Source organism: Python bivittatus, unplaced genomic scaffold (genome assembly GCF_059951505.1).
Source record: "Python bivittatus isolate LINGU-HERP-01145 unplaced genomic scaffold, Pbiv_v1 ctg000700_np1212, whole genome shotgun sequence".
NCBI classification, from domain to species: Eukaryota; Metazoa; Chordata; class Lepidosauria; order Squamata; family Pythonidae; genus Python; species Python bivittatus.
In genome coordinates, this window is record NW_028277098.1 from 3,818,635 (window position 1) to 3,842,287 (window position 23,653).

The window sequence follows — 23,653 nt, forward strand, 5'->3', positions numbered from 1 at the left end:
GGGTCTTGATGACATTATGTCACTTCCTCAATTATAGACTCTGTTATATATGTTAAATACTAGTTGTTACCAGGAGGGCTACTTCTCCTTTTCTCTATACTTATAATTTCCTGAATGTGACACACAGTGCTGGATTAGATGGGCTTTTGGCCTCACCCCGTGAAGGTTTTCTTTCTGTTCAAGTACTAGCAGTGATTGAACAGGGGAATAATACATATGTTGGAAGCTGGTTCTGGTGTAGAAGATTGAAGGAAAGGAATTAAATTTCTAATTTTTTTCCTTTCCTTTTTTTGTAATTTTTTATTTTTATCTTATAGATCTATATAGATCTATCTATATATATATATCAGGCATATCTATCTATCTATCTATCTATCTATCTATCTATCTATCTATCTATCTATCTATCTATCTATCTATCTCAGGCATAATGTACATACTCTAAACAATCGTGGATAAAGATTAATATCTTGCCTTCAGATATACATAAAACATTTTCAGTGAAATTAATGAAGATTTCAGTTGTGTTTATATACTGTGGTATCTCACCAGTGAATACAGTTATGATGACTTGAGGTTTCACAGACTCAATTATATACATTAAATTTTATTCTTAGTTGTATCCTAATAACGTGTATTTTTAGCAAGTAGGTGAGGCAAAAAAGAAGAGAAACAAAGAAAATGGGTACAGATAGAAAACAAAATTTAAAAAAAAGTATACTGTGAACGTGATCTTAATGCTGAAATGCATGTCAAAGAAGGCAATTATGATGAAATTATGAATATCCAGATACTGCTAAGAATTCCTACATATAGTAGGTGTAAAATCTATTGCACTAAAATCTATTCAGGATATAAGTGATAAAACTGAACAACATAGGTATTTTCCTGTCATGTGACTGGAAAAAAAACATATAGTATTCAGAAATTTATTAATATTTAAATATTTTAACTGGAATATGTCATTTGTGGACAGTTCAGACATTTCCCAGATTGGATAGAGATATCAAAATTAGCAAAGAAATAATTATTTCTTACTGAATTACAAAGGTTTTTCAATTTTCTTCATTTCATTTAGAATAATAGATCAGTCCAGCCATACAGAAATTGCTTCTTTCCCAATCTACAAAGTGTTGTTCTGTGTCCGTGGCCAAAATGAGACTTTGGAATATGACTGCTTTGCGTTTACAGAGAGTTACTCTGGCACTGATGAGTTTCAAATTCATGTCTTCTCTTGTGAAATTAAAGAGGCAGTAAGTAGAAAACATAAGTATTGTTTCAGAAAGCACTATTGAAATATTAAGTTATGGATGGGAAATGTCTGATTCACCAGAATGTGCATCTCTCTGCAGAACGTTGAGCAAAGCTTCTTATTTCTTTAAAAGACTTATATGACCACCCCTCTAATGTAGCACAACTCTGGGAAGCTCACAATAATAATAATAATCAAACAACAGTAAACCAAAACCTGGTGCCTTAACCAACACTCTCCAGTACATCCACCAATACAGTCCTTGAGCTCCAACCTTACCCTGTTCCAACACTTGGGGGAAGAGCCAGCTTTTTATGGAAGGCTAAAAGGGTGGGGGCATGCCAGATCCCAGGGGAAAGGTGTTCCACAGGACAGGCACTGCTATAGAAAAGGCAAAGTCCTACTAGATGGTCACATTTAAAAGAATGGACCTGGAGCATGTCCATACTTTCTTACCTGGTGCTTTGGGCCGATGCCCTCAGGGAGAGGCAATCCTGCAAATAACCAAAGTTTAATGTAGAAAGATTAACATTTCAACTCAGAAAGATAAAAAATTCAACTCAGAAAGGTCAAAAGTTCAACTTAGAAAGGTCAAAAGTGCAATTTAAAAGATTAAAAGTTCAACTCAGAAAGGTTAAAAGTTCAGCTCAGAAAGGTTAAATGTTCAACTTGAAATTGTAGTCAGTGGTATCAAAAGCCACTGAGAGTTCCAAGAAGGCCACGCTGGTTGTACCACTTCTGTCCCAAGCACTTCAGAGATCACCCACAAGCAGAAACAATGCTGCCTTAGTCCTGTAGGAACCCAGCCTGAAAAAAGGGCCAGATAATCTGCTTCATCCAGGGTTCTCTGCAGTTGAGCTCCAACCACTGTCTTAACAACCTTCCCTAAAAAGGGAAGATTGGAGACTGGATGAAAGTTATCCAACACTGTTGGGTCCAAAGATGGCAACTTGAAAAAGGCCACCTACAAGCAGGTGGTATTACCCCGTCCCACAAAGAGGCATTAATCACCACATGGACCCAGCCACTTCTATCCCTCTTTTCCCCCTTTTCCCTCTTGTATCTCTGATCCATCCATCATCTCCCCAGGGAGTATCCGAAAGCGGAAGCTTGCTTTAAATCTCCCATTTCCCTTGAGAAAAGCATTGAACAAGCAAAGTTGATTTTTGAGAAGCTGGATGCCCAACTGGGATCACGTTCAAATGCACATCCAGTGCTTCACCTACCACACACCTTTCCTAAGGGAAGGCATGCTCTGGATATATTGCCAAGTATATGCCATTTCTCCTATAAAGTGGCTCTTTGATGTTATTTGATGTGAAATTTACCACGTAATTTCTATGTACCTTTTATTTGTTTCTAGTTATATGTCTTCTGTTATATTCTGTTATATTTTAAAGGTATGCAAATAATCCAAATTTGGCTGTTTTTTACTTCAGTGGTTTTCAAAAATGGAGAATGTACACCATTTTATCATTTGAATAACTATGTGATCTTAAATATGTTCACTGAAAAGTAAAACTTAACGTTTTCAGTGAGGATTTGAATAATAGCCTAAGTTGAGGGAACCTGTGGTTCTTCACATTTTTCTGAAGTACCAGTTACAAAGATCCTGCTGGCATAATTTGGTAAGAGTTGGTGGGCATTACCTTTTACTAGCAATGGAAGAACTATAGGTTTCCTATTATAGCCTAAATTCAGATTGCTATTTGAGAATGTTTATAATAACAGATTTTTCTGTCGAGCAAATAGATATACAGTGGTACCTCTAGTTACGAACTTAATCCATTCCGTGACTCTGGTTGCAACTCGAGTTGGTTTCAAGTTGAGGTAAAGTTTCCTATAAGGTTCAATGTAAATACAGTTAATCCGTTCCGCCCTCCGAATTTGGTCGCACCACGAGACAATTTCCCCATAAGGTTCAATGTAAATTCGGCTAATCTGCCCTCCGAATTTGGTTGCACCCCAAGGTAAATTTCCCCCATACGGTTCAATGTAAATATGGCTAAACAGTTCTGAAACATATGCATTTTATTTTTAAATCTCAAAAACCTTCCAAACGCCACAAAAACCTTCCAAATGCCACAAAACACACCACAAGCCTCACCGAACGTCTCCTTGCTACTGCGATCTCGCCCACAGGAAGCCGCGACCGCGTGGCAGCAGGGAAAATGGCCGCGGATCCGGTTCGTAAGTAGAGGCAGAGTTCGCAAGTAGAGGTAAATTTTTTGGGCCGGAGCTGGTCATATCTTGAAAAATTCATAAGGAGGGGCGTTAGTAACTAGAGGCACCACTGTAGTTTATTGTTCAATTGACTACTAAGCCATTTTCTATATTGTGCTTGTTTAGCTTCTTATATTTGATTAAATACATTTGTAGTTCTTCTAATGTACTAGAATTGGAAGACTTCTTAAGGAACAGCAAATTTTAAATTTGCAAATAGTTTTTTTCCCTGTAAATGAATAATAATATATAGAATAATAATGTAAAATAATTACTTAAACATATGCATAAGAGTTGGACATTTTGATTTTGCATTATAAATTATTGATTTCTCTAAACTTTCTCCCTTCTCTCTAAATTATCTTTTGTGCCCTTCTCTCCTCCTGTGTTTATTTTTAGGTCAGCCGAATTTTGTATAGTTTCTTAACAGCGTTCAAACGTTCCTCCAAACAGGCATCAGATAATGTCAAGGATACTATTGTTTCAAGTCCTGACAGTGATATATTCATGTTCACTGTTTCTTTAGAGGTCAAAGAAGATGATGGTAAAGGAAATTTCAGGTAAATGGAAGAAATAACAAAATGGTGGAGGGAAAAATTCTAAGTAATTTAAACCTGTGAAAGTAAATTAACTTTGCCTATTTGTACAGTTTGCTTCGTGCCTTCCTCCAAGGTATTAAAAATATATGTGTTCCCAACAGAATGCAAGGATTAATGGTGAGAAAGGCAGCTTATCATAGTTAAGAAAATAGATTATATATTCTCCAACTTGTGAGATTTGTAGAAACCAGAGGCAATGTTGGAATAAACAATCTTTTGAATAGTGAGCTGCAGCTTGCCTACAATATGTAAAACATTTTATTTTATGGCTTTGGTCTGATAGTTTTGAAGTTCTTTAGTTTTAATGAACTAAATTAACTTATTTTTTAATCAGAATTTTTATTAGCGTTTGCTGTTGAACAGATATTGATGTAATGTTATTCTTCTTTAGTCCAGTACCAAAAGACAGAGAGAAATTTTACTTCAAACTAAAGCAAGGCTTTGAGAAGAAGGTTGTGATCACTATACAGCAGATTTCCAACAAAGAATTAGCCATTGAAAGGTAATAATAGCTACCATTTGTCATTAATAGTGCTTTGTAATGTTTGTAATATTTTCAATGTCCTTCCAAAATAATATTCCTACAAAAACATCTTTTAAAAACCGGAGGGTGAATGAATTTTGTATCAGTGTTTTATCATTTGTGTTGGTTACTAGTTAATTTGTGATCACAATTCAAAGTACTTACCGTATAGCCATGGTGCCTACCTTATGGATCATTCTCCCCCCTGAAGTGAGGTCAGCTCCATCCCTACTTACTTTCCAGACATCCCTCAAGACCTGGCTGTGTCATCAGGCCTGGGGTCTCAGGGGACCAGTGAGATCTTGAGGTGGCTCCCTTGCTGATCTAATTTCGGGTGTGTGTGTGTGTATGTTTGTGTGTTTAACTTTTGACTGTGTTTGACATGTTTATTGTTTTATATTTTTTGCTGTACGCTGCCCAGAGTCACTTCTTGTGAGATGGGTGGCCATATAAATTTGACAGACAGACAGACAGACAGACAGATAAATATACTCACATATAAGCCAATCCATGGATTTATTTATTTATTTATTTTATTTATTTATTAAATTTTTCAATCGTCCATCTCCCAATGCTTGAGGTATTCCCTCCTCACCCCAGGCCAGGATTAGCCAACCTTTGAATTTTTAACCAAAATACCATGAAAAACGTGCCACCCGCGGGTAAGCCAACCCTTGAAATTTTCTTAGGTTTTAATTTCACAATTAGCTTACTATGACTACTGCATTTTTCAAGGTATTTTGTGAAAAATTCAAGGATCTGCTTATCCATGAGGATATATGGGATAAAAAGCAGAGGAAAAACCTACCATATATACTTGCAAATAAGCCTATTTGCAGATAAGGTGAACACAATTTTTTGGGTGTATTTTGGCACCAAAAATTCTTGGTTTATCCACAAGTGTATACAGTATCTTTAGTGCTCTAAACTGTATAGTCTGAGTTGTATGAAGAATTGTTCACCTGTATGAACCTATCTATCCTTGTTTGGTCTACACCAGGAAAGATCAGTTCATAGGCCAATGAGGACAGAACCTTTTAACCAAGGTTCCCAAATGCATGCAATTTTTGTTTTGCACCGCCCCTTCAATATTTCTTCTTGAATGGATCGTGAAGCCTTGTTTTTGTATCCTTTTTTCTGAACACTTCAATACTAGTCATATATTTTATTTGTTGCTCCATGCTTCACTTTGGATAGCCATATCTTGTATTGTTTTAAAATTAAAATGACTGATTCCAAGCCACCTTGTAAAGCCTTTGGCTTAAAAGACATTGTAAAAATATTTTCTGTAAATAAAATCTCTGACTCTGGGGGCTCCTGGGATATGCATCAGAAATCTTTTGTGTATTATCAACAGATCCCTCTACATATTATTAGATTTTATGTTTTCTAGCTTCTTGATAACATTAGTTCTTGCATCATAAAAAACGTATTGAATACAGAATTTAAAATGTAGTTTGTGTAAGATTTTATCTGTTATGAAAGTATCTTGGAATTCATGTATTGATTCATAATTCTTATTAGGTTTAACACTATAATTGAATGGTTAGTATTTAGACAGTAATAATGTCACTTGGATTGGTTTTTGTACAAAAGCTTGGTTAACAGTTCAGGTTAACATAGTTCATTGTAGTCATGCTTGCTGAAATAAGCATAAGGAGTTTGGTTCACATATAAAGCTAAGCCATAAATTATGATTTACAAACCATAGTGGCTAAGATCACATGTTATGCTAAACCAAGATAAAGAAATCACATTAAAGCTTGATGTAGAGTAATGTGGAGTACAAAACCAGCATTTCCTTCTAGCAAGCTATCCTAATAGCTTTGTTCACCAACTTCTATTGTTTGTCCTTAATATTTGCTATTGATTTGTTACATTTGTTATATTTTAAAATATTTTGTATGCTGTTTTTTAAAATCTTTTGTAAACTGTCTTGAATTGTGTTTTGGTTGGTAAGATAGAAGGAGATACATTTTAGTATACAGCTTATGATAGTTTCACTACCCAATACTGAGTTCACTAAATATGATCCAGCATTGCATCCAGGATTTATTAGAACATTTTTTGTATGCTGTAAAGAACTAATAAAGATAGATTTCTGACATATCAAAATACTCAGGAAGCATAATTTAAAAATGTTATTTCTGTTGTAGAGAATTATTCTAATGCAGATTATAAATGGTTAAAATTAATAGAATACCTGAGATCAGTGACTGAATTTTTCACTGTTCTCTTTTTTTCCTAAAAATAGCTGTGTAGTGTGATTCTGAATGTATTAGATTGGGACAATGATGCCAAAGATATCTTAGTCTTTCTCAGGTTTTAAATTCTATTTATTTTATTTATTTATTATTAAATTTGTATGCCACCCATCTCCCCCACCAGATGACTCTTTTAGGCCTCATCCTGAAGCTGCCATTTTCAGTGGGGAAGGTACTTTTTTTTTCCAATGTGGTACCTTGAAAAAAGAAATGGAAAAAGTTTGAATTTGTTTTCTTGTAGTGCCTCAATTTTGAATCAGATTGCTTCACATTTAATCAAATAAAAAGCTGTCTGAAAATTGTGGATCCTGTTTCATGTCTACTAGTCTTAAATGTTTTCAAAAGATTTGAGAAATGTATCAAAGGGTTGCATCTCCTCTAGATGGCAACCTTTCCATAAGATTTCAAATCAATGTTTAGTTTCATATTAAGTTTAGTTTCATAAAAAGATCTGTGAATTTTTTTAAGCAACAGAAGTGTAATTGTTCATAATTTGTTTTGGTATACTTTTATTGCCCTAAGTTTTTTTTTTTTTTTTTAAACTGGAGGTGGACATCTTAAACATCTGAAGCAAAAACATTTCATTGCTATACCATTGATCTAAGGTCTGATCTTGCAATGGATCTTGGATTGCACATATTTAATATGCATTTGTATGGTCATGCAAACATATATCAGGGATTAGAAATGGAGCTGTGAAATCCCTTTGATATTATCCTTTGATATTAAGCATGCTTTTTCTGTCTTTGATTTTTTCCTCTTAAATAACTACAATGCTGGAGGAAGTTAAGAAAGGCAAAATATGAATTGCAGGAATGAAAAGCAATTTTAATCTCTTTGCGATTCAATTTTTGAGAGTCATTTTGAAAATGTTCATAGATGTTGTGGAAGTAAGGAGATGGTTTTGCTACAATCCTCAATATTTTAAATTTTCTTCAAGTAGGTAGCTTTTATAATATTTAACTTTTTTTTAATGCTTGACAATGCTATGAACAATGAGGCAAACTATAAGTACTTTTTCAGGGGTACCCATCTTCCCCTCTTCAGCTCATAGTTTTATTAATTGGATTCTCACCACAGTACTAAAGTTACTTTACTAAAGTTACACAGGATGCTTTTCTCTCTGATTTTTCAAGAACATTCCACTCAGAAAACTATTTGGTAGATGATTGTCATAGTTGCATAATCTGGACTACTTTTTAATTGAATGCATTTTTTAAGGTCAGGTTTGTCTGTATACAGACTCATGTTTATATCAATAATTAATATTCGGTGACAGTAATAAATTATAAGTTGGTTAATGTTTGCCTAATTTTCCCCATCACTGGAGGAAACTTCTGCAGAAACACAATGTCCAAAAATCATAAATTTTGGTGGCTCCTTTGTTAGGAAACTGTTCTTTTGGCTTTTCTCCCTCCATTCCTAAATGACAACCTCAGTACCCTAGTTATTAGTGCCATTGCACCTATCTATAACCCCTTCCACCTGACTTTTGATACAGGTAGTCCTTGTTTAACGACCCTAATTGGGACTGGCAACTCCATCACTAAGCAAAATGGTCACTAAGTGGGAAATCACATAAGCTGTTTGGTCTTCTACACATTGAAAGCAGTGTGATCGTGCCAGCAGCCTGGGAGCTGCAGGTATATTATGTAAACAGCTTATAATACTCTCTTGAAATCTCTTCCTGACCCTTTCCAGCTGTTGGCATGATTGCATTGCTTTTGATGTGTAGAAGAGCAAACAACTTACTCTCCTGCAATCCTTTCCTCTCTAATCTCTGCTCTGCAAGGGGGGAAAAAAAAGGAAAAAAAGCACCAGTCAGGCACAGGACAATGTGTACTGAGTGTAATGGCGATCATGTGACTAAGGACACTGAGAAGGTTGTAAATGGTCATAAATTGACCGTAAAGTTATTTTTTCAGCATTGTCATAACTTCAGACAGTCACTAAATGAGTGGTTGGTGAGAACTACCTGTAATGTTACTATTTAATTACAGTTTTTCTGAACTTTTATAGAAGGAGATCCTGTAAGAATACGGTTTGTTTCTCCTCCCATCCTGGAAGGTAAAATATCCTTCTTCTACCTTCCAGCACCAAATGGGAAGTTGAACTTACTTTGAAGTTCTGTTTTGGTTAGCTAGTGGGAGAGCAAGTAGACTAATCCACCTGTATCAGTTTTTATTTAGGGGAGAGATTTTTTTGGAGAGACAAAAATTTTCATTTCATTTCATTTCAGTTTTACTTGTCCAGAGCAAGAAAACAGTAAAGCAGTTTTAAAACTATCAGAATAAAAGGAACAATACTTAAAAAAACAATAAATATAAATATTCAAAACAGGCAATTTAAAAGACATTGTGGTCTGGAGTAGTTGTCAGAGAAAGTGAGTGACAGCTAAACATCTTGATAATTAGTAATTATCTATTGCTACTGGGAAGATCCTACTCCTGGCCACTGCATTATGAACCAGATCTACTGGTGGGGTCACAAGCTGGGATTTCCCAGCTGATCTTAATGGAGATATTGAATAGGTTGCAGAGGCAAACCTTTGAGCAAATGGGTGTTAAGCTGTCTAAGCTTTTAATATAAACATTAAAGATATTCATATTGCAATGGTAGACATATTGATCCATCAAACAAAAATAGAAACTCCATATTTTGGGATACTTGTAGACTGAATGCATTTATCAGCAATTGCTCCCAGGTTTCATCTAATATTTAGGACCAGAGTCTGGCTCCCTTCAGCTTTAAAAACAGAAGGACATAAGCCAGTCTGTTTCTCAGCTGTAGCAAGGCTCATAGATTCCTAACTTATTAGAGGTCACGAAAGGAAAAAACAAACAAACCTGAATGGACAAGGAAGGGACAAATGACAAGTTTATGACAATGTCATCATGTAAATGCTGCAACTTACATACTTGTATTAGATATTGTGAGATTAGTTCATAATTGTTTGCCTATCAATAAAAGCAGAGAGTAATTTTTGTCTTATTGACAATAAACTAAGGAAAACTGTGTAATATTATCAAGTGGTTGGAAGGGATTAAACCCTCTGAAAGTACAGTCTTTCAGTGGTTTACACTATTCTTCATCTGTAAGCACTGTATTGGAAGACCGGTTATGGAATATTCCAGGGTAAATATAAAGCAGTAATTTCTGTCAGAGAATAAAATCCAAAATCAATAGTTGACTAATAATCTTTATTGCAGGAATGGGCAACCCCTCAGCACCCCAATTATAGCTTTCCCATTGCCTCAAGACTGTAGTGTCATTATTTCTACAAAATTAAAGTTGGGTGTTTTAAGGGTGCGGTTTGCCTTTTGACTCAAACCGCAAGATGAAGTTTACATTTGCAGTTTTTGTCAGATAACATTACATGGTAGGATTGTGCAGTGTTTTGGATTCAAGATGGAAGGAGTGCTTTATAATATGCAGCAATGTGAATGCAGTGCTTGTCTGCGGCTAATTAAAGCAACTTCATCTGTTTCCAGAACTGTGTAGCTACAGTGGAAGTTCTACAGTCCTAGAACTAGACACAGCTGCTTTAACAAGTTGCAAACAAGTACCACGTTTTCCATTCTCCTTGTTCTGGAGTACCTCTTTTTAATAAAATCTGAGGCAGTATATAACCCTAATGCATTGTTTTTCCTTTGTCATCTCTCTGTTGTAGCCAAAGATACTTATTGGATGTGGTTTGACTCATTCTGCTGGGATTTTCTTCTAACTGCTACATTTTTCATTTGCTAATTTATGCTGCTGCTGCTTCTTGAGCATTATTTCAGTAATGTTCTGCTGCATTTTGAATCTTAGAAGGGTCCTTCTTGGAATAGTGTAGAACTTTTTACTAGCTTTGTATTTAATCAGAAGTTGGGTTAAATCTTTGTTGTGTATTCTACTTACCTGCAAATCAGAATGGAACCTCAGAGTAAGTTTGACTTCTTAATTTAATTTAAGGTAGCTGTGATTAGATTATCTTTTCTTTCCAACAAGATTACTTATCTACTAGATAAACAAGATAAAGCCAGTCAAGTTAGTTATTCCACCTTTTCCTATCCATAGTGTTATCAGAGTTAAACAACTGGTTAGGGTTCACTGTTCCAAACATTTTGTGTATTCCTTATGCTACAGTCCCTAAAATATTCCTTGAAAGGACCTGGATCAGACTTTGATTTCCCTATTTAAAAATTGTGCTCTGTGAGATCAGTATACAATTCAGTGTTTTAAACTTGACTTTTTCTTGTGTTCACTAATATTGATTGCAGGTGCTTCGGGATGCTGCTAAGTCAAGGTCGAAATGTCAAAAACAGTGACATGCACTTACTGGATATGGTAATAATTCTCTAGTGTAACTGGTAAAACTGTATGTGATAGTATTCATTTTGGCTTTAATGGCTCTGTCAAAGAATCTATTGTTCTCATTCCAAATATAGCCTTCTGGAATCAGAAGTGGAAATACTATTTTTTCTTTGTTTCTTTTGTCATAAAGTTGTAAAAAGGTTATGCTTCTAGAATATTCTTCAGTAATAGTTGTGTAGTTTCCTTAATTTATTTCTTGTATGAGACAGAACTCCTCATGAAAGAAAGCCTATGAATTTTCAGGTAATATCACAACAGGCTAGGAGATATATTTGCTGCATGAAAAGGTCTTTAACTTGGTGATTTTCAGGTAGCTCTCATCACCTTATCAAATTTATGTAAATTAGTGAGGACAATCCTAGCTGAAAATGCTCTTAGCTTGAGGGGAATAGAATAAAACAGGGTTTGAATGGTAAAGCAGTCTACTAGCAGGACAGAGAGAGATGCCAGCAGAAGAACCAGATTCAACTCCTAGCCAGACTATAGAGGAACCCAAATAATGGCACAAATTTAGGTGAGGCTGAAGATGTCCTAAATAATTTCCAATATACTGAATCTAGCAGGCTTCCAAAAAAAAAAAAAAAAAAAGACTTTCTTAACCCTTTGCTGCAAATATAATTATCCAGACTACTCAGCTATGTATTTCACATGAATACTGAGGATATGGATATTTGACAGTTACCAGGAAGATACTTTGTAATAGGCCGGTTGAAGTAGATATATGTACATGGGCATAATCCAACCTTTATAATACAAAGTTATGGGATGTTTTGATGCCAGTATTTTTACAAGTATCATATATGAGATGTGAGATCTAGAAATTTCCATACAAATGTGCAATTTTCAGCTAAATGTGCTTTGTTTGGCTCTATGGTATTACATTCCTGTACACACATAAACCATTGTTAAAATGAATGGCAAATTGAAAGCAATTTATGGCAAATATCTCTAGTCTTGTTCAATTATTGAACAAGACTAAAGAGTGTACTTGTTTTAAGATGTTTTATTATGCTTTTTAGTTGTACAGATACAACATTGAATATTGAAAAGTAATCCTGAAAAAATCCTGTTTTTCTTCTTAGGAGTCCATGGGGAAAAGTTCTGACGGTAAAGCTTACGTAATAACTGGTCTTTGGAATCCTAACATACCTATCTTTTTAGTCTTAAATGAAGAAACTCCTAAGGGTAATTATGTATTTAAAATGCTATTCTGTGATCACATTATTGGAAGGGAATTAGATCTATTGTTTAGCCTTCTGCTTTAATAGGATTCTTAATGTACTACATTAGGATATAACATATGCAATTATTTATAAAGCAGTAGATGGAGGATTATATGTTGCATTAAAAAAGTCAGATCTGATGCATAAGTAGAGGTGGGACTTTGGAGAGAAAAGGGAAGAGCAGGTAAGAGGGCAACATTATGAAATAACAATATGGAGTAGTACAAGAGAAGAATCTCAAAGGAGTAGAAATTATAAGGTTTCCAAGCATATAGCATATAGTATGTTACTGTTATTGTAATTTAATGTGAAATTGAATTTTCTTTGTGTGCTACAGATAAGCGTGTATACATGACTGTGGCAGTAGATATGGTAGTCACAGAAGTGGTAGAGCCAGTTCGTTTTCTGTTAGAGACACTTGTGCGTGTGTATCCAGCCAATGAACGCTTCTGGTACTTCAGCAGGAAAACTTACACAAAAACATTCTATATGAAATTAAAACAGGTAATAAATAAAAAGGAGAGAAATAACTTAATGTAATGAGTTGGAAGGGTTTTTCATTGTCTGTATATGGTTTGCATAATGCTGTGTAAATTAAGGGTTGGGAATAAAAGTTTATAGCCAAATGGAACCTGGCCCTCAGCAGTACATGTTAAAAAAATCAGGTAGGGAGAAATGTCCTTTTCAATAGGACAAATTGGCAGGTTTCTTCGAGAGCTAAGAATTGGAGGATTGATTGCCCTGTTTGTTCTCTTATCAAGCGACATATCTACAGAACAGGTGTTAAGCACGATGACTTGCAACTTCCCATGGCTTTTTATTTTTTTTTTGAATTTGTATAACCGCCCATCTCATTTGCATGTGACTCTGGGCAGTATACACAATTAAAACAAAAACAAACGATATAATTTATCCATTAATGGCTTCTCCATTGACTTTGCTTGTCGGAAGCTGGCTGTGAAGATTGCAAATGGCAATCGTGTGACTGCGGGATGCTGCAACCATTGTAAATGCACACCAGTTGCCAAGCATCTGAATAATGATCACATGCCCGGGGGAGGCTATGATGGCTGCAACTTTGAGGACCGGTTGTAAGTACCACTCATTCAGCATCGTTGTAACTTTGAATAGTCACTGAATGGATGGTTGGTAAGCGAGGACTACCTCTAACATTATTTAATCACTAATGTATGGATTTTAGGCAAGTTCTTAGGGAAGGTGGTGGATCAACTTCATGTGCTTTTGGAGGAAGTGGGTTATCTATATCTTTGATGCTTAATGTCTGATAACCTTCAGATTCTATGTTGTAGTAAGTTATATGGGTTTCTTTTTGAAGAAGAGCAAACATCTTCACCTTCTTCAAGTTGCAGTTGCCAGGATTGTAACCAATACAGATAGACATATCATATTATAATTACAATTATGTAATATGCTGTGGAGATACACTGGCTAAAACAATGCTGTTTTTAGGTTGCTGATATACAGGTAGTCCTCGACTTATGACTGTTTGTTCAGCAACTGTTTGAAGTTACGATGGTGCTGAAAAAGGAGACTTATGACCAGTCCTCGAAGTTGCGGCCATCCCAGCACCCCCGTGGTCGTGTGATTGCAATCTAGGTGCTTGGCAACCTGTTTGCACTTATGACCTGTTGCCAGGTGCCCCACAATCACATGATTGCTATTTGCAACCTTCCATGCTGGCTTCCCCAGAAAGTAAAAGGGGAAGCCATCAGGGAAGATTGCAAGTCACTGGGGTAAGTCTCCTCCACCTGTGTGCCCTCCCCCAGCCCCTCTGTACTCATGCTGTGCAGGTCGTTCACACACCCCTGCGCACCTTCCCTGTCCCACTCTGCACCCCTGTATACCCTCCCTGATCCTCCCTGAAGTCAAAGGGGAAGCCAGCAGGGAAGATCACAAGTCGCTGGGATAAGTCTCTTCCACCTGTGCACCCTCCCCCAGCCCCTCTGTGCTTGTGCCACGCTGGCCACTTGTACACCCCCGCACACATTCCCTAACCCACACTGCACCCGCACACAGCCTCTCCAATCCATATGGTGCCTCCTGTGCATTCTCCCTGACCTGCACCGCACCCTCGCACATCCTCCCCGACCCTCCCCCGTACCCCCATGTACCCCCTCACTTCCTCTCCCACCCGGCAGCAGCCACTTACCTGCCTGTTGGCCTGGGACTTGCAACTTCCTGCCGGCTTCCTCACTGACTTTCATTGTGGGAAGCCAGCAGGAAGTTGCCTCGCCTAATGATGGTGGGATTCAGTTAACAATGGCAACCGGGACTGCAGGGATTGCTGTCGCTAAAAGATGCGGTCATGCTTTATGACCGCATCACTTAGCGATGGAAGTTCTGGTCCCAATTGTCATTGTAAATTGAGGACTACCTGTAATGTCTAGTTCAGAGGTCTCAAACTCAAATTACCATGAGTGTCACAATATACCAATATACTGTACCAACACAGAAGTTTCCAGTAAATAAAAAATGAAGCACATCATGGAATGCCACAAACATACATTTTTCAAATAAGCACCCTTGCAAAAAAAGAACCACATCCTGCCACTCCAATTTAATCATCCATTTGGCAATGCTCCCTACCACCCAAAACACCAACAACCAGCTCCGTATCCTGAAAGTAAGCCAAACCGAGCATTGCCTGCAAATACCCACCAGCCCATCCCAACCTCAACCCAAACTTATAAGTCTTCACAACTGAGAAAAACTATCTCTTTTCATATACAGTCCAAACATAGGCAGCATCCCCATGGACGTAGTGTGCGTCATGGGAGATCCTTCTTAGGGAAGACACCTGCAGCAATCCAAAGTCCTTCTGCTTCAAATTGGTGACAAACTCAAGCTCCACAAATTCCACTTGCACTTCTGCAATAGTGGTAAGCTTCACAGCAAACAGTGATAGCATCAAAACAAAGTACAAACAAAGAACAAGCCCAGCCCCAAGTTCAGTGACCACAGAACCGCTACCTTTGCCTGCATTCCCACACCTGCAGAGTCAGAAATAAATCCCATGAAATTTAGCACCCCCACTCCCAAGCAGGAATCTTGTGGCCACCCTGGGATTAAATTGCACTGAACCCAATGGGGCCTCTCCCTGAACATTTAATAATGACAGCCAGATAAAATTCCAAATTTCTATGACTCCAGTATACGTCTTTGTGATATGTATCTCTTTCCCAGTGCTGTCTTTATGTTTGTTACAATAAGGGAGGGATAAGTTACAAACAGATTTAAAGGAAGCACATTTGAAGGTTTTATTGAAATTAAAATTTGTTCTTCAGTATTCTCCTTCTGAACCTTAAGAGAAGGAAGCAAGATGCTACATAGGACATGGAACTTCTCTTCCACCCTCCTGGACAGCTTTCTTAGCCCCATCCTGCATGCCATCTCTGAAAGTTAATCAGCGTAACTTAAATTTACAAACGCAGTTTTGTATTCATTAAAGCTGACAATTTGGAAAAAAAATTGCACTGACATTCTTAAGGCACTAATTTCTATACTCATTACATTTTTCTATGTGTTTCTTTTTTACTTGTAGAACACATCCTATTAAGTATGAAGACTTTTCTTCTTAGCATTTTGCATACTAACGGGGAGATTGATTGTTTGGAAAGCAGTAGAATAGAGAATTTTTGCTCATAAGAATAGCTACAATAAATCTCCTGTAGGTCACTCTGCTGCTTTAGGTGTGACATGATTTGTTTGCTTTGAAAGATTCAGGAGAACCAGTGTCATGAAATACTCCTTTTTTGCTGGTGAGGCTAAACTACAGCAAATTATACTGCTAAAAGGAAATTCTATTTCTCATGTCAAAAGAGTAAATGCAGCATACTGCTCTTTTTATTAATGCATTTATTTATTGCTTTTTTGATGCCAACTTGATACGTTACCATATTTGAAAAATAGCTCCTTTTTATGAGATTCTGAAGGAGTTTCAAGGACTGAAGTGTCCTTGAAAACTTAGACTTCTGAGTACATTTTAACCTTTTTATTTCTAGATTGGTTGATAATATTTATAGGGTATGTTCTTAATACACCCTTATGAAAATAAATGCTACATGTTTTTTAATGAAACTGTGGGATCTTAGTTACTATGAAGTTTGTATATGTTTTAATAGGATACTTTGGCTCTTTAACAACTCTAATTCAGAAGGGCTGCTAGTTTTATTTTATAATTTTATTGAAATAGTAATTCAGTGTCTTAACAAGTAAACAGTCTAAAAGCTGTCAGAATTTTGGTGTGCTGAACAAGACAAATGGAGAAGGTAACATTAATTTTTAAAATTATTTTTCAACCTATATCCTATCTTTTTATTTAGACATTCAGGATGCTTGATACTGAATTACAAAGGAGGCATAACACAAGTAGAAATTAGTTGTTTTTAATACAAGGATTTAAGATGGTGTTTAGTATTCCTTCCAAATATGGATAAAACTGCACATTCAAGTGTACCTCCCCTTAAACCTGGTTCATTCCTGGTTTTGGGACAAAATTAGCTTTTACTGCTTTTCTACACATTCCACCCTGTTATGTTACCTTACAGACTTGAAGGATTTCTAAATCCTAATCTTAAATCCTAATTGTAAATCCTGAAAGGGTTTAGTGATGACAGCAGGACACTAGCTTTTACTGCTTTTCTACACATTCCACCCTATTATGTTACCTTACAGACTTGAAGAATTTCTAAATCCTCAAAGGGTTAGTGATGACAGACTTATACCAGAAATGGGACAAGGGAAAACTGTTTTCCTCCAGGATTTCTTGATGTCATATGATACCATTCATAACAGTATCCTTCTGGGTTTTTTTTGGCTGATTAGGGACATGATTTGAGATGTTCTGGCCTTATTTGATTGAATGTTCCTGGAAGGGAACAGCTTGAGATTGGATGTGGATAAACTGAGGCTTAGTTCTAATAGACAATATAGGTAACTAATTAAATCCAGGTAAATAAATTAAGTCCAGCTATTTTTTGTCAAGGCTTATTGCATACCTTCCTTGTTTAGGTTTACTTTCTTCCATTTAGTATACAGGTAGTCCCCAGTTAAAGAATGAGTTCTGTTCTCAAGGTCTGTCCTGAAGTCAAATTTCTATGTAAGCTGGAACAGTAATATTGTATAATACTGTATAAGTAGTATTGTGTAATTAACTTGAACCATTGTGTATTTAACTCGAATTTTGCTATAATAGCCCCTGTTCTTAATTATGGGTTGTCCGTAAACGAGGCGTTTTTAACCTGGGAACTACCTGTCTTACTGTCCTGTTGTCATCACTAAACCCTTTGAGGATTTAGAAATTCTTCAAGTCTGTAAGGTAACATAACAGGGTGGAATGTGTAGAAGACAGGATAGCGCAGACAGTTGGCTGACATAGAAACAAAAGAAAAAAAGGCTTTTATGTAATAATACAAAATGGATTTTGTAACAGGTTCACTTCTTTCTACAATTTATCTGTACCTCATCTATATTAGCCTATCCCAGTCTGAAAATTATTCCTAACTTTGTATCCCTGAAAAGGGGAAGTAGTCCCAGGCTTGGACTCTGAGCCTTCCTCAGACATGTCCTTCTACCTGCTGCTCTGAAATTCTTTTCTCTTAGCTCCCTCCTCCTGGTGGAATAAAAGATGAGGGGAGCCTTGTCCTCCTTTCATTGGCAGTTTCACTGCCTAGTTCTTCCATGTCTTCAACCCCTTTGTTTGACTGGAACTCCTGTCATGCCAGTCCAAAGTTAATTGCCTGTCTTGAAAAAGTTTGTGCCCAGGGCTGTTCTCTGTCATTATGTTACTTGTTCACAAGGTTTGTCATGAGGCTGAACCCTTTCTGAACCAGGTTTTATTAGTACATGATTGGATCCATCTCCAACATGTAAAAGGTCCTGAGTTTAATGGCTTGATCTTAGTTACTCAGATGGTATGTCCTCTGCCGGAAGAGGGATTTGGCTCGAGAAAATTTATTTCAGATGCAGCAAGTAAGGATTTGAGGCTTTCCTGCTGGGTCTGCAGCCAAGTGCTTTGTTTATTTGTTTATTTGACTTGCTGGTATGCTATACACTCTGTAACAGATCAGAATGTTTTATAGAAACAGAATTAAAACAACAGAAATACAATTAAAATGAATAATGAGTTTTAAAACAGTAAAACTATATTGTAAAGCAATTAGCATGTTAAATTTTTAATTAAAACAATGAAAGAGTCTGAGTATATAAGGACGCTATAAGCGTGGGTGGGGTTTGTCCACAATAAGAGCTCTGCCCCAGAGAAAATATACCAGTTTAGTTAAACTCGTCAGACTGGAGAAACATATGTAACTTCTTTTTAATTCAGAATTGCATCCAGCTACCAGATTTTGAATTGTTATATCTCCAACAGAATATATTCAATTCTGAATTAAAAAGAAGTTACATATGTTTCTCCAGTCTGACGAGTTTAACTAAACTGGTATATTTTCTCTGGGGCAGAGCTCTTATTGTGGACTCAAGGTTTCCTTAAATCTAAAACAGTAACTCTAGCATTGGAAAAAAAAAAAAGATTGATAGAAATAGCATTCTGTTTTAAGCCTATCAGCTTTCTAGCAAGACATGAATTTTGCTGGAGCCCATCAAGTTCAGCTAATGATGGTTCAAAATGCCTTTGCCTCAGAGAGAAATTTGCATAAGTGAAAGTAAAATGAGCAGCATAATGAACTGGGATTATGACGATACTTAGGGAAAAAAACCCTGCCCTTTCTATCAGGACATGCTTATAAGGCTAGAGAAAGCAAACTACATCAAGGTCATAGTGTTCTTTAACAATTTGGAGCTCTGCAGTCTTTGAGAAAGATTCCTGCTTAATCATAAAATTAAGCTTGCATTCCAAATAAATGGATTTGCCCTCTGTTAAATATCCTTAAGTCAGAATATAGGATAAACTATAGAGAAATATATAACCTCCTGAAAAGGAATACAAGTAGTCCTCGCTTAACAACCATTTGTTTAGTGACTGTTTAGATTTACAGCGGTGCTGAACAAAGGGACTTACAACTGGTCCTCACACTTACAACTGTCACAGCACCACCGTGGTCACATGTTCATGATCCAGCTGGGGATCACCATTTGCAACCTTCCCAGCCGGCTTCCAGCAAGCAAAATCAATGGAGAACCATGTGATTTGCTTAACTGTGTGATTTGCTTAATGACCGCTGCAAAAAAGGTTGTAAAATTGGGCATGACTCGCTTAACAGCCACCCTGCTTAACAATGAATTTTACGGTCCCTATTGTGGTTGTTAAGCGAGGACTACCTGAATCATGGAACTTCATCTAAGGAAGATTCACCTAGAACCATTTTTGTTACCCTTTAGGCATCAATCAAGCTGTCTGGTTCACTTAGATTTTTGGCAGGTAACTTGATCTTTATTTTGAGTTTGCCATCATTATTGTTTGTAATATTGCATTGAACAGCTGTCTGGGAGCTGGCCCTACTATTAGACAGGGTGCAGAGCCTGCTTTGGGCAGCATGTTTTGGGTATCCTGAACAGACAGTGAATCGTTTGTTATTAGCATATCATTACAGTATTTTTTACTCCTTAGGATAGACAGGAGGAGTTTATAGATTTTCTGCTTAAGGAACTTGGCTTTGGATATTTGAATGGGTGCTTTTGCTCCTCTGCTTCAGGCAGCAAAATGTTTCAGGCAGAAAAATTATTCTTTAATTTTTAAATGGCCCCGGTGATTTGCTTAATATAATTAAGCAAATCACCAGGGCCATTAAAAAATTCTTTAAGTGGGCTGCATTGTATTTTATTCTGCTTGTTTTATCTAACTTCCTTTACTTTGAACATATAGTCTTTCTTTTTGTATTCTTAGCATATCAAGCTTTAAACTAGCTACAATGTTAGCAAGCAACAGTAGTGGCTTAATGGAGTCAAGCCAACAGAATTGGTTTTTTTTACTTAAACTATTACTTTTTCATTCCTATACAGGAAAAAAATGGAACAATCAATTTAGTATTTAGAGTTGCTTAGGCTAAAGGGTGGTTTTGTCATTTGTATTTAGTGTGAAGGGAAAGGCAGTACAAATGCTGGAGATGCGATCTATGAAGTCTTGAGTCTGCATTGCAGTTCTGAAAAAGAGGAAGAAGCAATTAGTCCACTAAGCTTTGCTGATCAGATTTCTTTGCAAGAGGATGATGCTGAAGAGGGTGAGAGTAAAATGGACTTTTGCAATTCTTGTATGGGCTATGCTGTATTTAATACATCTCTTCAGAAATTTGTTTGCTAAGAATGCATTCTTCCCTTTGGTTAGTCTTGAACCATACATGAGAAATTATTTTTGATGAAAGGTATATCAACCTGTAGCCAAGATTTAATTTCGATTCTGGCTCACAGAATAACCAACTTTATTCCAACTTTATTATTTTTAATACGAAATACAGTATAATCAGGTTACCTTCATGCTTTAATAGGAAACATTCTGACCCTTTAAGGATCCTCAATACAATCCAGTATTGTAAAAAAAAAAAAAAAGAATCTCCAGAATCTTATTACTAGATGTTTGCCAAGCTTTCATGAGTTATATGGATTCCTCTCATTCCCCTGAGTCAAAGGCTGAGGGGCCTGATCCAGCAAGTTGGCAGTCTCAGGAACTGGCAGTTATGAACCATCTGAGGCTGATGTAGCAGATAACCAGCAGGAGCAGATACAAGAGGAGTCAGGTGACCAGGGGCCAGGTCCTGGCCAGGTGTATTGGCAGCTTTGGAGAGCTAAACAAGAGCAATCAGGACACGAACCTCCATAATTCAGCCATATCTGTATCTGGCCTATTTAAGAAAGCTGCCAGTGACAGCCTTTCTGTTGGATACAACTTGCCAGTGTTGGATCTGAGTTGCTGTGTTCCTTGCTGTCTGATCTACTCCTTTAATTTGGATTCTTCCAATTAAATTGTATGCTTTGCTCTAAAGGCTTAGTGGAAAAGCATGATTTTGAATGTCTTTCAAAAAGACAATAGAGAAGGGGCCATCCTAATCCTGGGAATAAAATGTTCCACAGCAAGGGAGAAAGATGCAATAAGGCCAGAGAACTAGCAACACTTTGCTGCCCTTACTCCCATAGTGTAGACTTATACCCATATTTGGTCATATTCATTCTTTGTCTTTCTCAAAGCTTCTCTTCTACCCTTTCAGCTCAGTTTATTGAGGAGCTGTTGGGGATCAACATATAGGGAGAGTGCTCTTAGGAACAATTCTGTCAAGTGCCCTCACTGTATTCCATAGATTGACTAGGCTCCTGGTTGAATTGCCTATCAGATAGTTGGGAAGATCCCCAAGGAACTGCTCACAATCTTCAGGATCCAAAAGTACTTTGGAGTGGACCTTCTTAATTGATCGTTCCCCCTAAGGAAGTCAGTGGTGCCAACTAGCTTCATGGTCACCAGGAAATTACCTCTCTGTGACAAAGAACTGATGGAAATATCCTCAACTGCCAGGTTCTGCTTCATTACTTTAAGATAAAGGCTGAATCCAAAGTGTGGTTTATTATGTGCATTGGGTGCATGATGACTTGGGATAAGGCCATTACTATCATGGATGCATTGAAATCATGAGCTGATCCTGTTCTACCCCCCCCCCCCCCACACACACCCAGAACGTGGATGCTGAAGTCTCCCAGCTCTAGCATTTCCAGCTTGGAAATGAGGTCAGGCACCTTGAGTAAAGATGCTGCTGGGCAGCAGGATGGGCAATATACCACCAGCACACCTAGCTTATCCCTAACTTCCAGCTTCACACAAAGGATATATTGTGACATTGATCGATATTGTTGGTCCTCCTTTCCCTTGCAGGGAGCGATAATGAACTCTCAAGCGGTACCGGTGATGTATCAAAAGATTGCCCAGAGAAGATCTTGTATTCTTGGGGAGAGTTGTTGGGACGATGGTAAGAATTAATGAGGAAATGTTTTAAACTACCTTTTTAAAGAGACTTTCATAATTACAGAGTAGGAAGACTATTAATAAGCTTTTTTTAGAATCATTTAATTCAGATATGCAGAATCTCAGTCCCAATGTTGCAAGCTTGTCGTGGAATACCTTCTATTTTCATCAAACTATAATTTTAAAAGACCGAAAGGAAAATTATCATACCAATGGAGGGTAATCTTATTAACTATATTTAATAATGTAATTCTAATGAAGTATAAATTACATTACTTTGTTCTGGCCCTGCTCATTTTTGGGAATATAAAAAGAGCTGCACAATTGTGTGGAGTCCTTTGTAAATAAATGAAAACTAAATAGATAAATGCTGGATTACATGTTGCATGCAAGTTGTATGCTTTTTGAATTTTTGCATTTTTAGTAGGTTAGATTTCATTGAAAAAAAAACCAGATTAGTTTTATGATTGTAGAGATTAAGTCTGAATGAGCTTTCTGTCGCTTCCAGTACTTTCAAAATGTTGGCCTTTTTTTTTTTTTCCATAGGTTTGTGGTGGATTAAAGAACAAAATAAGTAAGCCTCGTGGAGTTTTAACACACCAATTGTGTACTTTTTCAGTCTTCCCAACAGTAAATTGCACCATCAGAATTGGCAGTTTTGCTGCTGAATTTCAGTAGTGCAATCTAGAGTTACTTTGGGAGCAACCAGTGGGGGGTCCTGCTGTAAATTAGTATTGAGGTATCTGGTTCATTTAGTTAAACCTATAGGGATGTTGCTGTATAGGACAGCCTATTCCTTAGTTTCAAGATTGCTTGGAATGTGTCTTCCTCCTTGTGACCTATTGATTAGAAACATCTTTAAGTGGCAAGAATAGTTTGAAGTACATTCAAGGATATGTTAGTGTATTCAGTGGAGGTAATGATGTAATAACCAGGAGCCTTAACTCAAGAATGAACCATCTTCTTTGGCCCAAAGGCTGATTTTAGTTTTCTCTGACACACTGAGGTTCTCCTGAAAGGTAGAAAGCAAGTAGATGTACCAAAATGGGAAAGTATTTGTGGCCAGAGCATTAAAAGTTGCAATATAAAAAGTAATGAGAACTTAGTAAATGAAAAAATAGATCTTCTTCCTTTGGAGTTGGCCATTGAGCTATTACATAAAGGTTCAGAAGAAGAGCCTGAAAGCTTAGTGAGGTAGGATAGTACAGCCTCATATGTACTTTTGCCTATCACTGTTCAGTATCTTTTTTTCTGAAAAGATTTAAAATTCTATTTAAAACAATAACAC

At 36.8% G+C, this 23,653-nt stretch overlaps 1 protein-coding gene across 4 annotated transcripts in view; it reads left to right on the forward strand.

Moving 5' to 3' along the window:
* RABGAP1L (RAB GTPase activating protein 1 like) overlaps positions 1-23,653 on the forward strand; it is a 180,420-nt gene that overhangs the window by 16,190 nt on the left and 140,577 nt on the right. For all 4 annotated transcript variants that reach the window (XM_088154011.1, XM_088154009.1, XM_088154010.1 and 1 more), the window contains exons 4-11: positions 1,079-1,253; positions 3,875-4,035; positions 4,466-4,576; positions 11,124-11,190; positions 12,300-12,402; positions 12,778-12,944; positions 20,494-20,638; positions 22,276-22,369. In XM_088154011.1, coding sequence (XP_088010137.1) covers positions 1,079-1,253; positions 3,875-4,035; positions 4,466-4,576; positions 11,124-11,190; positions 12,300-12,402; positions 12,778-12,944; positions 20,494-20,638; positions 22,276-22,369 — 1,023 coding nt within the window. The remainder of the gene's footprint in view (positions 1-1,078; positions 1,254-3,874; positions 4,036-4,465; positions 4,577-11,123; positions 11,191-12,299; positions 12,403-12,777; positions 12,945-20,493; positions 20,639-22,275; positions 22,370-23,653) is intronic.